General features: G+C 35.8%; 1 protein-coding gene across 3 annotated transcripts in view; it reads left to right on the top strand.

Moving 5' to 3' along the window:
• The window catches only part of ACAD11 (acyl-CoA dehydrogenase family member 11), a 112,754-nt gene that overhangs the window by 28,488 nt on the left and 67,536 nt on the right, over positions 1-16,730 (top strand). For all 3 annotated transcript variants that reach the window (XM_009239318.4, XM_054550348.2, NM_001132931.2), the window contains 6 exon segments: positions 1,028-1,169; positions 1,940-2,061; positions 4,048-4,154; positions 5,672-5,798; positions 12,926-13,003; positions 13,698-13,836. In XM_009239318.4, the coding sequence (XP_009237593.3) occupies positions 1,028-1,169; positions 1,940-2,061; positions 4,048-4,154; positions 5,672-5,798; positions 12,926-13,003; positions 13,698-13,836 (715 nt within the window).

The following is a 16,730-nucleotide window of genomic DNA, read 5'->3' as shown; positions in this document are numbered from 1 at the left end:
AACTATAATCTTTTTCTTTAAGCAAAAATTGGATCATACGCTATATACTATTCTGCAAATGATTTTTTGGCCATATGTACAGCCAAATGAACATTAGAAATGAACAAAACAATGTCCTGTATTCTTAATATGAAGATATATATTCCCTTTGGGAGGCCGAGGCAGGTGGATCGTGAGGTCAGGAGATTGAGACCATCCCGGCGAACATGGTCGGGAACATCCGTGTCTCTAGTAAAAATACAAAAAAATTAGCCGGGCGTGGTGGCAAGCACCTGTAGTCCCAGCTATTCGGGAGGCTGAGGCAGGAGAATGGCGTGAACGCGGAAGGCGAAGCTTGCAGTGAGCAGAGATCGCGCCACTGCACTCCAGCCTGGGCTACAGAGCGAGACTCCGTCTCAAAAAAAAAAAAAAAAAAAAATATATATATATATATATACCTTTGATACATACTGTTACAAGGTAGAATGAGGAAAGCTTTCTGTTTTATTGGTTCCACATTACATGATTGTTTTATGTTGCTGTATAATGGTGGATCTTATATTTATAAAACTAACAGTATCTTTTATAACAATTATGCTTTGTATCTACAACATGAAATAACTTTTAAAAGTACCATGGGTGGAGTAGTACACTTGTTATGCAGTTAGATTAATTACTAAAGCAAATGTTTAATGATGCATAACATGGGTTATTAAAATATAAGTAATTCACTATAATTCCTTTTTATCACAATTACTTCCAGTTGAGAAGTTTTAACTGCTTTTGCATCTGCTCATTAGCAGAGATATTAAGGCTGTGTAAAGTAAAATGAGAAGGACTGATGGCCAGCGATGGAACCAGAGGACTTAGCTCTATATAATCAAGGCTAATTGGCTGTTTTATAAATGAGATATGCCACTGTGGGTAAAGACCTGAAATTGACTTTTGATGGAAAACATGATTTTGAATGTGTTTGATGTTATTTCTTTCTTTATTATACTTGTTTTAAGTTTTAATGTGTTACAGACCTCTTTATTTTTAATTACAGTGTCGAGTTATAGCAGTGCTGGATTGGGAGCTGTCAACCATTGGTCATCCTTTGTCAGACTTAGCTCATTTTTCCCTGTTCTACTTTTGGCCAAGGACAGTTCCAATGATAAATCAAGGTTCTTATAGTGAAGAAAACTCAGGTATAAAAACATAATGTTGTCTAAATTGCTATTAATATAAAATTGTCTTTATTACTTTCATAATTAAAATATAAAATCTTGCAATTTTAGATAATAGTTTTTATTAAACGTTTCTATTTTATTATTTTATTTTTATTTTTATTTTTTTGTTGAAGATAATTCTTTTTTTTAATTTATTTTTATTATACTTTAAGTTTTAGGATACATGTGCACAATGTGCACATTGGTTACATATGTATACGTGGGCCATGTTGGTGTTTTTTAGATGCAAGGTCTTGCTCTGTCACCCGGGCTGGAGTACAGTGCCACAATCATAGCTCACTGAAACCTTGAACTCCTGGGCTCAAGTGATTCTCCCACTTCAGCCTTCTGAGTAGCTGAGACTACAGGCACACACTACCATGCCCAGCTAATTTTTTAATTTTTTGTAGAGATGGTGTCTCACTATGTTACCCAGGCTAGTTTTAAGCTCCTGCTCTCAAGTGATCCTCGGCCCCCGCAAAGTGCTGGGATTACAGGCATGAGCCATCGTGACTGGTCTATTTCATTTTCTTCGTTAAATTTTCTGAACTTAGCATGCCACTTTTAGTAATTTATGACCAAATATAATCCTTTGTATATAATAATCTTTTGGAAATGAAGATTTAGAACATGTTTTGTTGTATGGGCTAATGGTTATTACATTCTGTTTTACATATGCGTCTCATAACATTTTGAAATATTCACCATGACATTTAAATTAAAGTTTATATTACATGCTGTTTTTATAGGGATACCATCAATGGAAGAACTGATTTCAATATATTGCCGCTGCAGGGGAATTAATTCTAGTCTTCCTAACTGGAATTTCTTTCTTGCCCTTTCATATTTTAAGATGGCTGGAATAGCACAGGTAATTAATTGTTTTAAACGTGTGTTTCGCCATTATTTACCAATGTACTGTTGACAATGTTTTCCAGTCTTCTGGGTTTTATATTCTTTATCCTTAGATCATTTGGCTTATCGTAATGACAGGTATCAGACATGGATAAAATATAAATCCAGAAGTTACAGAATAGGAATTTGGCAAGGAAAAAATTTGAGTAGCAAAATGTATTATCAGTTTTTTGTATAATAAACTTACAAGATGGAGGGAGGAAGAATGACATAATGTTAAAAAGGATTAGTAAGGATTAGTCATTTCCTGAATATCCAGTGTGAGAAAAAGCTAAAAATCTTTTGATGATCTCTGCCTCAGACTGTGAAACCATTTATTAGGGTTGATAATGAGGGAAAAATTATCTTTGTACTTCCCAGAGGCTAGCACAGTATCTAGTATCTAGTAACCTCTTAAAATGTTTTTGAGTAAGTAGATGAGTAAGATTTTTTATTTTCATCATCATATTTGTGTGATTAATTTTGAAAGATAATAGAGCATAAATTTAGGGTTTTTTTCTAATTACATTGTAATCTAAACAAATGGCTTCTTTATACTAATCCAGTTTTCAGGCACTTTGAATCTTGGAGATTTAAGAAACTGAGATGCTTCATCAATAGCAAGGGGCTAGGGTTTAGAAGAAAAACAGGTAAATAAGTTTAGAAGCGAAAAAGAATGGGAAAAGAAGGATTAAGGAAAATTATGATAATTTATTTTCTGTCCTCAGAGTTCATGCTATCCATGAACAACTGAAATAGTTGGGTTACATCTCATCTTGTACCCTGAGTTAATCATGTTAAAAGAATGGGTTTCTCAAAATGGGTGTGTCTCTGTGTTTGGCAGTTTCCACAAATAAGATACCAAATAGGCTTTAAATTTGAAATGGCTTTTCATTTCCAATAAAAGTTTGACATGGATTATGATTAACATTAAAATGTACAACATAGGCCAGGCACAGTGGCTCACGCCTGTAATCCCAGCACTTTGGGAGGCCGAGGTGGGTGGATCACCTGAGGTCAGGAGTTCGAGACCAGCCTGGCCAACATGGTGAAACCCCGTATCTACTAAAAATAATAAATTAGCCAGGTGTGGTGGCATGTGGGCCTGTAGTCCCAGCTACTCGGGAGGCTGAGGCAGGAGAATTGCTTGAACCTGGGAGGTGGAGGTTGCATTGAGCTGAGATCACGCCACTGCACTCCAGCCTGGGCGACAGAGTGAGGCTCCATCTCAAAAAAATAATGTACAACATAAACTATATATATTGTACATGTAGTAGCTTTGGAGATGATCAGAAACATTCCAATCTAATTGGAAATATAAAATTGAATATGATGGAAGAACTATTACAGTGTTTTATTTATTACAGTGTTTTATTGTTATATAAGGAATTATATAAAGAAGACACAGTGATGTTTGTTTTTGGGGGAGAGGAAAGAGTTTATCATGTTGAAAGTACAGAAATGGAGAATTATCAAAGAAACACTGATTAGCATTCAACTAACACTGTTTGAAAGAGACAGTTTTACCTATATTAGGGGCCCAAAAATGAGATAAAATGTTCTTAGAGATCATCTCATTGTCTTCCCTTTGGTTTTATAGTTTTTTAAATCTTATTTTTGTTTCTTTAGATTTTCCCCCATTATGAAGGAGGGTAGTGATCTTTAGAGGTGAAATAACTTGCAGACTTGGTATCTTTGGTAACTGCTGAGATCATTTGCAAGTTTGATTTGATTATAAATTAGAATTATGTTAGGATGAGAGTGTGTTAACTGGATGATATGAGTATGACTCTTTAGAAGGGTATAATTACCCCTGTATGTACATTAATATCATCGATAGTCTGTTTTACATCTTCATACCCAGTGAGTATAATGTCACATATAACTGAGAAACTGGAAAGATTGATTGGATAGTTGAAGGATGGTTTTCAATGAATTTTAATTGTTCTACATTTATTTATAGGGAGTATATAGCAGATATCTTCTGGGAAATAATTCATCTGAGGATAGCTTTTTATTTGCCAATATCGTGCAACCTCTGGCAGAAACTGGACTACAACTCTCCAAACGGTAAGGAAAACAGATTCCTTGGCTAACTCAAATTAGAGCCTTTAATTGGGTATGTGAAGGTTATAAACTTTAGGGGAGTAGGGATTATTTTTATTGCATACACCAGGATTGCTGCTGCCAATCACAATAGATTTTTGGTAAATTTCTTCTATGCCTAAAAACAAATTGACCTAAAATATAAAGAAAATCTCCATATTTAGGTTTAAAAGTATTTTTGTGCCACTTGATTGTGTAAATGTTTAAGGATATAGATAAAACTCTCAAGTGTTTCTTTCTAATATTTAAGTCACTTACATATACCTAATTTTAAAAATGCATTATATAAGATGATTTATTAATTTAGAAGTATTGTTCTTTTCCACTGTTACATTTCATGAAGTTATATTCAGACATTTCATAAGCATCTTTGAAACCCATGTCTTCATCAGCAGAGCACTTTTTCAGGCATCGAACACACTTTGCCAGTTACATTCCCATTGCTTACCAAATGCATGTGTGATGCTGTCCCAGAAATTCTGCTTAAGCCACAAGTACCCATGGCATAATGTTAAGACAATTGCTTTTTTCCAATTTATCTTATAGGTGGGTGTTTGTTCTCTCTACACCATAACAATTGATTCTGTTGTGCTTCATAATGACCTTTACAGGTCTTCTTTATTTCATTTTAATTTGTTTTAAGTTCCGGGATAAATGTGCAGAGCCTGCAGGTTTGTTACATAGGTATGTATGTGCCATGGTGGTTTGTTCAACTCCCACTTACGAGTGAGAGCATGCAGTGTTTGGTTTTCTGTTCTACAGATCTAATATTCAGCAGCTATATTTGTGAGGCATATATTAATGCTAAGAATAATGATTATTTGTGTTCAACTACTTTGCTTTTTCTTCTGGAGATTCTGACGGGTGACTTCAATAAAGATTCAAAACTAATAAAGTGGGATTTTTTGCTCCTTAATTCAGCTAAAATCCAGGTTCCCGTCTCACAGGAAAAATTAGGCACACAGACACATTAAAGGGTGAGGAGGGCCGATTTATTAAGCGAAAAGAAAGCTCTCAGCAAAGAAAGGGGGGGTCCTGCCAACAGGCTCCCACCTCACAGATTGAATACCAGGCTACCACACGCGAGCTAAAGAGGCCAGGCTCCTCCCCTTGTATAAGGCGCGAATTCTCGGTGGCTCCACCCCATTCCCCCAGTGTGTAGGCGGGCCCCCAGTCCATTGTCGGCACGTCCAGACAAGACCCTGTGCCTCCTGCATCTATCATTAACATTGCTTGAGGTGATGCCAGGCCTATATGTTTTCCCCAAATAGTGCTTTAAGCATTAAAGTTAAATGTTTAAAATAGAAGTGATTCTTCATTCAGTCCATAATATGAAAGACTTTTTTAAATTATAAAATACAGCTACTCCTTCTGGGGGATGTTTTTTGGGTAGCTGAGGAAACTTCACATTATATTAGAAATATGTAATAATGATCTTTGGACATCTTTGTAACCTTTTTTCCTTTTTTCTTTTGGCAAAGAACTTTCAGTACTGTGCTACCACAGATTGATACTGCTGGACAGTTGTTTGTACAGACTCGGAAAGGTCAGGAAGTTCTTATTAAGGTGAAGCATTTCATGAAACAACACATTCTTCCAGCTGAAAAGGTGAGTATTATATAAGCAGAATGTATTTCTGCTAAAGGACTATCGATGAATACTTCTGTTATTTTTGCTTATAGGAGAAGCATGGTGTCATTTTCTTTAGTCAATCCTTACCTAGATTCTTCTTCTCACCTTAGAACTAAGCCACGATAGAACCCAGGGAATGCACAGATAAGTCTGTGGCATTAAAATTAAGCCAAAGAGAATTAGTAGTTTTAACATTGGGAGCCTAACTATATTAGAGTAAAATACTACTTTGGGGCCTTGTCCTAAGGCAGTAAGTTTCAGCTATATATATATATATATATATATTTTTTTTTTTTTTGTAAATATGGACCCCTTTGAGAATTTTATGAGAAGTGTAGACTATACAAGATGGACACACCTAGAGAATTTTACATATCATTTCAAGCTGTTCACAGATACTACCACCCCTCTTCCTATAAGCTACTATTTTAAGGCATTAAGTTTCAATAAGTTCACTGAGAGTAGAGAGGCAATATGGAACATTCATTCATTCAGTTACCAAATAATTATTGGGTACTTGATGATTCATTAGGCACCTGGAAAGCTACTGAATGTAAATAGATAATAAGACATACAGGGCTTATGCTCTTGTGAAGCTTAGACTTTAGCAGGAAAGGAAGACACTAAATAAGAGATGATAAATGTTGTGAAGAAAAGATAAAAGCTTTTACAAAAATACGTAAGGGAGTTGGGGCAGGGTGTTTGTATGTGGGTAGAACACTGGTGTAGAAATGCTAATGGCTTTATTCTAGTCTATTCCTGTCACAAGTTTGGTGGCCTTGTGTTAGATGGTCTTGTGTGGCCTCAGTTTTTTCCTCTACAATGTGAGAAGGTACAACTAAATGTGTAATACATTCTCATTTTAATCATCTATGATTCTGAGAGGTCTACAGCTAGCCTGATAAAATCAAATAGGGAACTGAAAGAGACCAAAATCCTTTTAACAGAAATGTTCAGAGCTGATATGTGTTTGTAGGACGGTTTATGCTGTTGCTTGAATTATATAAATAACTATTATATTTTTAGTAAATATCTGGCTTGAGATTAACTTTGCTCACAGAATAGGGTATAATTTCTTTAAAAAATACTACTTAAAGTGAGGAAATTCTTTCTAAAATAGTCACCTCTCACGTGTTTAGTGACTAAAGTATCATGTTGAATATTTTCTGATCTAGTTAGTGTTTGTTCAATTCTGATTTTTAAAACTGAACTTTTGAGTATTAAAAAGGGAATGCAACACTTTTAGGTTAAGATAGCAGTGTGAATTCAACATTGTCCTCCCCTCCCTCAAATCAAATCCAATTTAATAAATAATAAGTTTTTTTATAAAATGGAATAAATTGGTATAAGCATGAAAACAGAAGAGGGACATATCAGAGGAATTAAGGTTTTGAAAAGAGAATGGAAATTAGATTTGGAAAGCAGAATGGATTAGCCCCTAGAATAATGTAACAACGGAAGCCATATCTCAAAAGAATTTTGAAAGAAGGCTGTAGCACAAGTGGTAACCATTTTCCCACAGTGGAGTCCCCTGTGACTGGCTTATATAGAAGGCAAAAATGAGAAGAGGAAATTCAGAAATCAAGATGTTTGATTTAAGAATTACCTGCACATGGACGACTGCTTCGGTTGTTCTCTTACAACCTGTTACAGGAATGGTGTTTGCCCCCAGGCAGAAGGCTGCAACAGCACTCCAAAAAATGCAAATGGGCCAGTGTACTGGCTCAAGCCTGTAATCCCAGCACTGTGGGAGACCGAGGTTGGTGGATGGCTTGAGCCCAGGAGTTTGAGACCAGCCTGGGCAACATGGCGTAAACCCAATCTACTAAAAATACAAAAATTAGCCCGGCGTGCTGCACACCTATAGTCTCAGCTACTCGGGAGGCTGAGGTGGGAGGATCACTTGAACCTGGGAGGCAGAGGTTGCAGGGAGCTGAGATTGAGCCACTGCACTCCAGCCCGGGCAACAGTGAGACGCTGTCTCAACAACGACAAAAAAGCAAATGATCTGTTTCAAAGAAGCCAGGGCTTCAACATGAGATTTAGTGCCCTAGAGGAGGGTCCTCCATGTTTTGGCTTTTTTTTTTTTTAATGGAGTCTTGCTGCGTTGCCCAGGCTGGAGTGCAGTGGCACCATCTCGGCCCACTGCAACCTCCGCCTCCTGGGTTCAAGCGATTCTTCTGCCTCAGCCTCGCAAGTAGTTGGGACTACAGGTACCTGCCACCAAGCCTGGCTGATTTTTGTATTTTTAGTAGGGATAGAGTTTCACTATATTGGCCAGGCTGGTCTTGAACTCCTGACCTCGTGATCCGTGCACCTCAGCCTCCCTAAGTGCTGGGATTACAGGTGTGAGCCACCGTGCCCGGCCTTTTTTTTTTTTTTTTTTCCTTCCAAGAGACAGGGTCTTGCTGTGTCTCCAACTGGAGTGTGTGATGTGATCCTATCTCACTGCAGCCGCAAACTCCAGAGCGCAAGCAAACCACCCAACTCAGCCTCCTGAGTAGCTGGGATTACAGGAATATGCCACCATACCGGGCTAATTTTTACATTTTTTTGTAGAGACCTGGTCTCACTCTGTTGCCCAGAACTACTGGCTTCAAGTAATCCTCCCACCTCAGCCTCCCAGAGCGCTGGGATTACAGGTGTGAGCCACTGCACCTGAACAACTTTTCTTTTTTCCGGGGTGGGGGAGGGTGGTGGGGATTGGGCAGAAATCCCAGGTTGTCTGTCCTCCCTGATTACTGCCTGATTCCTACCTACTTTCTCTAAAATGAAGCCTATCTGATAGCATGCTAGTACTTGCAATCAGCCCATCATTCAGAGGAGAGGCCAGAATTGGCAGAGGAAACCAGGCAGGCTTGTTCTTTCATTGGTAAATGTGAATAAGCATATAAGAGAAACTGCAGCACAGAAGAGGTGTCACAGGTTGGGTTGTGATACTCTGCTGAACTTTGTATCATGCAGCTGTTGAAATACGTATAAAAAATTTGCAATAAAAAGAAGTGCTTTAAGATAAATAAAAAAGCAGCCTATAGCTTTAAAGGGAAGATTGCCAATGTTTTGTGTGACCAGAAAAGCCACAATCATTTGTCTTTGAAGATCCTTTAAATCTGAGACATAGCCATATCTGATAATGTGAGCTTTTTCTTCTTTTAAAAAAATCGTACTGTACCAACATCTATAAAAATGTTTTATCCTGTAGAATGATAGTGAACAATACAAATCTCTGTGTAACATATTAGAGGATGTTATTTGGAGAAAACTAAATAGCTTTTTCGAAATGAAAGAGGGAAAAATCTGTATAAGATTCTATCCAACATTATTGTAACTAAGCTTACAGAAACTAAAACAGTCATTTCTAGAAAATAGGTTGTATTATATAATACAACAATACTTTAACAGCACTTGTCTTTAACTATTGAGACGCTTCATGACTTTTTCTTTATATTTTTAGATGTTTTCAAATTTTCTATAGTGAGAAAATATAAGCTTCGTTTAAACTATTCTAATGACCTTTTGAAACTCCTTGAATATTATAAAGTGAGAGCATAACCCATATCTATGAAAATATTAAAAGCCAATTCTTCCAATTGGAAAATATTAAAAGCCAGTTTAAGCCAATTTAAAATGGGTAAGAAATCCTAAAAATAGCATGTAAAACAGGAACTAGCAACATAACACAGTGAGAACACACTTTTAACATAATGGTAACATTAGTCATACTTTCCTGCTGAGTCTAATATACTAAGGATGAACTGTTGCTTCTTTCTAGTAGACTTCAGTTTAAAATGAAAAACATTTTGCAAAATTATCTGTAGGCTCAGATTTAAGATGCTGAACCAACCAACATACTCAAAATTAGTATCTCTGTCAGTGAATGAGGACGCAGTATGCTACAGGTGATATTTTGGGAAGATTGACCAGGCAACCAACCATAGTTTCTGCTTTTGGCTATTAACTAATAAATTACTTTTCTCACTTTAAGAACCAAAGAAGGGTTCTTTGTAGTGAGGAATTTTATTTAATTTTGAGTCCTACCGTGCCACAAATAAACTTTGCAGATATCTAAATGGATAAAATTTAGAACTCAAAGTATTAAATAATACAAATTTTAAAATAATTATATAAACACTGGCATAATTTAATTTCTTCAAACTGTGGTCAGAGATGAGAAAAGGTGGTCAGAGATTAGAAAATGAGAAATGTATTGCATAATATATTTCTTATCAAACACAGTAGCATTGAATATTTCCAAGGCAATATGAGGGCTGGAAATAATAAACAACCCCAAACAGGAAATCTTCCAATTTAATGGACTTCTGACAGAAATGAGAAGGGCTATTCATCCTGGTGCCTTTGAAAGAGCAGACCTTTGCCTTGAGGTTTTCACTAAATACAGCAATACTCTAGACTAGCCATGCTTCAATGAAAGGAACATTTTAGTACATTGTTATATGAGTGTAAATTGGTAGAATGATTTGGAAAATAATAATATGGATTAAGAGTTTTGACAATGTTTGTAAGTAATACCACTAGCCTAAGTGTAGAAACATACAGAGATACTATAATAGCAAAATATTGGAAAATGCTGTTATACTCCAATATTTTTGTTCTATATTGTTTTAGTTGTACAAATTAGAGATTGTTATTGTTTTATGTGGCTTTTTTTTTTTTTTTTTTTGAGAGAGAGTCTCATTCTGTCACCCAGGCTGCAGTGGGGTGGGCCAATCTCGGCTCACTGCAACCTCTGCTTCCTGGGTTCAAGTGATTCTCCCACCTCAGCCTCCCAAGTAGCTGGGACTGTAGCCATGTGCCACCACACTCAGCTAATTTTTGTGTATTTTGGTAAAGACAGGGTTTCTTTATGTTGGCCAGGCTAGTGTCAAATTTCTGACCTCAAGTAATCTGCCCACCTTGGCCTCCCAAAATGCTGGGATTATAGTTTTAAATTTTAAGTTTACCTACCTATTTATCATTTTATTTATTTACTATTCCTTCTTGGAACTCAGATGTTTCTTCTAGGTCAAGTTCCTTTAGTGTAAATGTGCTAGTAAACCTTTCCCTTTCCTTAGTTTATCTTTTTTTGTTGTTGTTGTTTTCCTTTTTTCTTGCTGGGGAGAGGTGGCAATGACTTTACTTATTGTTAATACCTTTATTTTGCCCTAGTTCGTGAAAGATAGTTTTATTGCATATAGAATTTTACAATGACAGTTATTTTCTCTCAGCAATTGAAGCTATTGTCCCAGTGATTTCTGGCTTCATTTGTTGCTTTGAGAAGTCAGCTCTCAATCTTAACTGTTGTTTAATTATCAGTAATCTTTCTTTTTTCCCCTCTTCTTTCTCTTTTTCAGATTATGAGACTGATGCACTGCCCTACTGCGCTAAGGAGGCAACTTCCTCTTTCTCTTTTTAAGAGCTTTTCTTTCTCTTGAATGTTCTGTAGTTTTACTATGCTCTGGCTTTATTGGCTTTCCAAATTTGAGGATTGCTGTCTTATCAGTTCCGAAAACTTTTAAGAGTAATTTTTCCAAATATTGCCTCTCTCTTCGTTCTTTATGTCTGGGATTCCAATTAGACTTATGTTAGAACTTCTCTTTGAATTCATATTCCTTTACCACTCATATTTGCCTTCTTTTGAGTTTCTGTGCATCATTCTGAGTAATTTCTTCAGGTCTTTCTTCCAATTTATGATTTGTTTTTTCAGCTGTTATCTAATCTATTTTTCAACATCCACAGAGTAACTGTTTTCAAATTTTGGAGTGTGTGGGAATTGCTTAAGCTAGTAAAGGACATAGAAGTGCAGGTTCATTGAAGTAGGACAAAGCTTAGGCCCCCATATTTTTACCAAGTTCCCCAGGAGATTCTGAGAGCCACCAAAATTTGGGAATCACTGCCATAGAGTTTTTAAGTTTCATCTCTATGGTTTTCCTTTCCTTAGGTTTTATTCAATTCTTTTTCAAATGTGCCTGGTCACTTTTGATAGTCCTTTGTTATACTTTTAATTTCTTCCTTTATTCTTGAAATCTATTAAACACGAATAGTTTATGTCCTGTGACTGATGATTACTCTATTTATAGTCTTTGGGAAGTGCAATTCTGTCTTGGTGAATGATTGTTTTTGCTAACTCTTACTAATGGTGGCTTGTTTCCTTGAGTGATAAATAGTTTTTTATTTTGAACTCATGTTCTGGAATTTCATCTGTGAAAGTTATTTAAGGCTTTGTTTAAAGCTTTTTCCTACAGATAGGATTTGTTTTCGCATCTGCCAGGTGTTAGCAGGCACTGTCACCAGAAACACTGTAAACTTAAATTTTGGCTTAAAGTTTTAGTGCCCCATAAGTCTGTGAATTCAGTCCCAAACTTGGGTGAAAACAGGCTTCAGTTAAAAATGTTTATTTTGTCTATTCCAACCAGAACTAAGACCTATATAAAGGCCTGTATTCCCACGGTCTACCTCTGAGGGGTGGGTTTTCTGTTTGTTTGTTTTTGCTTTTTAAATTTTCTTCCACTTAGATTTTACCCATCAAGCAGCCTAGCTTTGGTGGAGGGAAGAGCTGATCTTTGATCCTTCCTCTTGCCATGTTTGGGGCATTTGACTATGTCTGACTCCTGCCTATGTGGCTCATTAAAACCTAGGGCGTAACTGGACTAACATAGATCAGCCTATATGCCCTGGACAAACTTGGCTGCAATGTGTGCTCACACTTGAAGAGTCAGGCTTTTTTGTTTCTGGCCTCCAAGGAATTTTCTCATTTTCCTTCCAGCACAGCTATGTATTAATAAATGTATTTTAAAACTATTTTTAATATTTTACCCAACATTACTAGTTGAGCGGTTTCTATGACTATCTAGTTTGTCGTATTGCTAGAAATGAAACACTCAAATCTTGGTATAAGATTTTAGTAGCCTACTATCTAATATTGTGGCAGCATGATTTTGTGATCAGCAAACCTTTAGAATGTTTTATGCTTCTGTGTCTGGTTTAATAATAGCTGAAAAAGCATCTTCACCTAAAAATGTTTATTTTAGATATTAGCAGTTTATGACATTGTTTACTTTGTATTAACTTTAGCTAGTGAAATTTTTTTCTTTTATTACTTTAAGGAGGTAACTGAGTTCTACGTTCAAAATGAAAATTCAGTGGACAAGTGGGGAAAACCTTTAGTGATTGATAAACTCAAGGTAAGAAAATCTTTAACGCTAGAAAATTCATATGCAAGTGTTTTTTGAGACCCTAGACCTTAGTTTTGTTGTTGCTATTGTTATATATGTAGAGGAAAATTATATCAATAATAACCTTTAAAAAAAGAAAGTTAATAAATAGAATCTATAACATACAAATTAGGCTAGGTAGTGTTCTATATATGGTAGTAATGAAGACAACCTCTTACAACTGTTCAAAGGAAAAAATATGATTAAAACTATTCATTATTAGCCATCACTGAATTGAGACTGAAGTCAAGGCAGGGCATTTGTCCCACATAGAATTAATCCACATTTCATGTTTTTCAAATCTTAACATCAATTCATGTAAGAAATTAAAATGCACAAAGTAGTATATTTGGCATATCATACTCAAATGTGGGAGATTTTGTAATAGTTCTGATTCCAGAAGAAGTTCTCAAGTAGCAAACTTAATTTTTCAGCCAAATCCAAGGAAGCTTGGAGGAAAAGACATTTTATTAATGGTTAAACTGTTGATTTATAATGAATTAATAAGAACTTGGTTTTGCTCACTGGAGAATACAGTAAAATGAATAACTCCATAAGTGTTTTTAAATTTCAAAGATCATAAATACCAATATTTAAAAAAGAAATAAACTACTGTGAGTCCTGGTAAATTATGGTCACTCTGGCATGTTCATCACCTTGACAGGAAATGGCCAAAGCCGAGGGTCTCTGGAACTTGTTTTTGCCGGCTGTCAGCGGTCTTAGCCAGGTGGACTATGCCTTGATTGCTGAAGAAACAGGAAAATGCTTTTTTGCTCCAGATGTCTTTAACTGCCAAGCACCAGGTTACTACATTAATTGAAAACATAATTTTTTCTAATATTTTGATCAGTGTTTAAAATTTCTATATATGATAAGAATGTGTTTTTATACAAAGTTATTGACTTATGAATTTGGCTATAATTTTACTTTTCAGTTACTTTGATTTAAATATAAGAAATGGATTTGAAATTTTCATTGGACTATTCTTTTGTTAAATATCATTACAATTAAGAGTATTGATGAAAAAAATTAGCCACCAAAGGGATTGGTCATGTAAGGATCACGGATCATGGATCCATGGGAATTGGATATCTCTATTACTAGTTGGAATGGATAGAGAGTTTCAAATCTTTTGGTTAGCCCCACTATTCATTCACCAAATGAATAAATCATTCATTTACTGATTACCTACTATGTCCCAAGCAGTGTTCTATGTTCTCGCAATGATATATCAGTGAATAAAATACACAAAGATGCCTTCTTTCAAGGATCTAGTTGACATACCAGGAGACAAAAATAAATAATAATTACAATAAGTAAACTTCAAACTTATCTAATAAGTTTGAAGATGAAAAGTGCTTTGGAAAAAAAACAGCAGAATAGAGGAGCTCTGAAATTTGAAGTACAGGGAATATGGGTTACATTTTTAAATAGAATGGTCAGGATAGGCCTCACTGAGAAAATTATTTGGTAATAACTTATATAAGGTGATTGCTTGAGTTAGTCATGCTGTTATATGAGGAAAGAGTTTTTATAGTAGGTGGAACAGAAAAGGCAAGAGTGTGATTGATGCATTCCAGTAATAACCAGAGAGGCCAGTGTGGCCAGGAAAATAATAGTAGAAGAGATCAGAGAGGCAAGGGCCTCATATTTTGAGCTTTATAGGGCAAATAAGAGGGGCTTATACCTTCATTGAAAGGATGAGCCAATGGGAATTTTGTGCAGATTAGTGATAAGTTTAACTTCAGTTTTGAAAGGATCGCCTTGACTGCTATGTTGAGAATTGACTAAAGGAGGGTAAGAGGGAAGCAGAGTCAGTGGCAATAATCCTGGGGAGAGATAATGGTGGTTTAGACTGGGGTGGTAGTAGTGTGGTGGATGATAAGTAGCAAGATTCTAAATATATTTTAAAGGCAGAGCCATGAGGATATCCTGATTGGCTATGGGGTATTAATGGAAGAGTCAAGGATGCCTCCAAGGATTTTGAGGCGAAAATCAAATTGAAAAGATGAAGGAAGGAGGCCAATTTTTTAAAAAGTAAAATGAAAGAAGTAAACCTGGAACGTAGTCTATAGGAGGTATCTTCAAACCTGGATTTGCAGAACCACCTAAGGAACCTTTGAAAAATCTAGATTCCCAGCCTCCATCCCTAGAGATTCTGATTCAGTATATCTAGGGTAGACCCTGGGAATATTTTTTTTTTTCAAATTACTCTGATTATCCTAATGCTACCAGTCAAGGACTAGCACTTAATTTGTAGTAGGATGATTATGGGACAATATCCAATGGCAGGCCCATCCCTGCACAAGATAGGCCTCAGTATTGCCTTTTGTGTTTATGCATGGCCCTGGTGCTAAAGCTCTACCAAAAACAAGTTAATGCAGGCTGCCAGAAAGAGGTATATAAGACAGTACTGGACTTCTGAGACAAAACGCAGTCTGGATTTTCCACACTGGACTTCGTCTTATTGCTTTGGCATCATTAAAATAGTTTGTAGATTTCTGATAATGGTTGAACTTGTCCATGAAATGATTTTCTCTTTTCCAAACACTGATTTATCAAATTACTGCTGTACTACGTTGTAATCCAATAATAAGCTACTGTAAAATTGAAGTCTATTCACAGAGCTTCTAAAGATTTCCTCTCAACTGTGTAAGGCTATTACATCATTCTACAAAGGTAGCATGATTTTGTGGAAAGGGAACTGAATGGGTAGTCTTTTTGTTTAAAACATTTTTTATTGCTACTCATAGTAAGAAATATATTTTATATTTTACATTGTGACCCAATTTGTAGAATATATAGGTGTGTGTATATGTTCAGAATGAATGGATGGATGGATGGATGGATGGATATTATTGAAACAAAAGTTTCACAAAACAAGAGTTTCTCTTACTATATGCAAGTGCATTTGGATATTTTCCACTGAGTCTAATCTAACACATTCTATTTTGTTCTATTTCATTTTTTAGAGAATGCTAGCTATATTCCATTAAGTTGATTTCATGATGCACTAATGGATCATAATATGAAAAATAATGCTACCAAAGACTTCTCTTGCAGATTCAGCTCTGCCACTATTTTATCATTTGACCCGTGAACTCACTTTTCACTAGATGGTCATGGATTTTTCTCTAGCATTAAAATTTCATGAGTCCATCAGCTGTACTGCCTAAATGAGATAACTAAATTGCTGGAATTTTAAAATTGGACAGAGATTTGCTGTGACTAAGAAATGATGAGCAACTCTCCTAAGCAAACAAGTTGTGTAAAACTATAAATAGAAAACTAGGTGTTTTCTCTTTGTGGTGGAGACACCATGAAGGCCTCAAGCATTGCATTTTGGATCATTTCCAAAGCAGATGAAGAAGGCAGTATAACTGATGTTGAGTAAATACTTCGAGAGGTTTCTTAAGTATAAAAGATGAATTTCTACTCAAGTCACCCAGATCATTTCCCAAATAGTTATAAAACATATGGGAAACATATGTAGTCTTCCAGTTGGCCCTTTTCCCCCCTTCAATAAGTCGTGCAATATTGTATATTGGAATGTTGAAAATAGCAACTTTAATTCTAAAGCTATTACTGGAAAATTTGGGGGCCTTTGGGCTGGTATTTGTTTTATATACTTTAAGTTCTGGGATACATGTACAGAACGTGAAGTTTTGTTACGTAGGTATACATGTGCCATGGTGGT

Source organism: Pongo abelii, chromosome 2, assembly GCF_028885655.2.
Source record: "Pongo abelii isolate AG06213 chromosome 2, NHGRI_mPonAbe1-v2.0_pri, whole genome shotgun sequence".
In the NCBI taxonomy this organism is placed as follows: domain Eukaryota; kingdom Metazoa; phylum Chordata; class Mammalia; order Primates; family Hominidae; genus Pongo; species Pongo abelii.
Note: the sequence above shows the minus strand (reverse complement) of the source record. Positions and strands in the feature narration are given on the sequence as shown.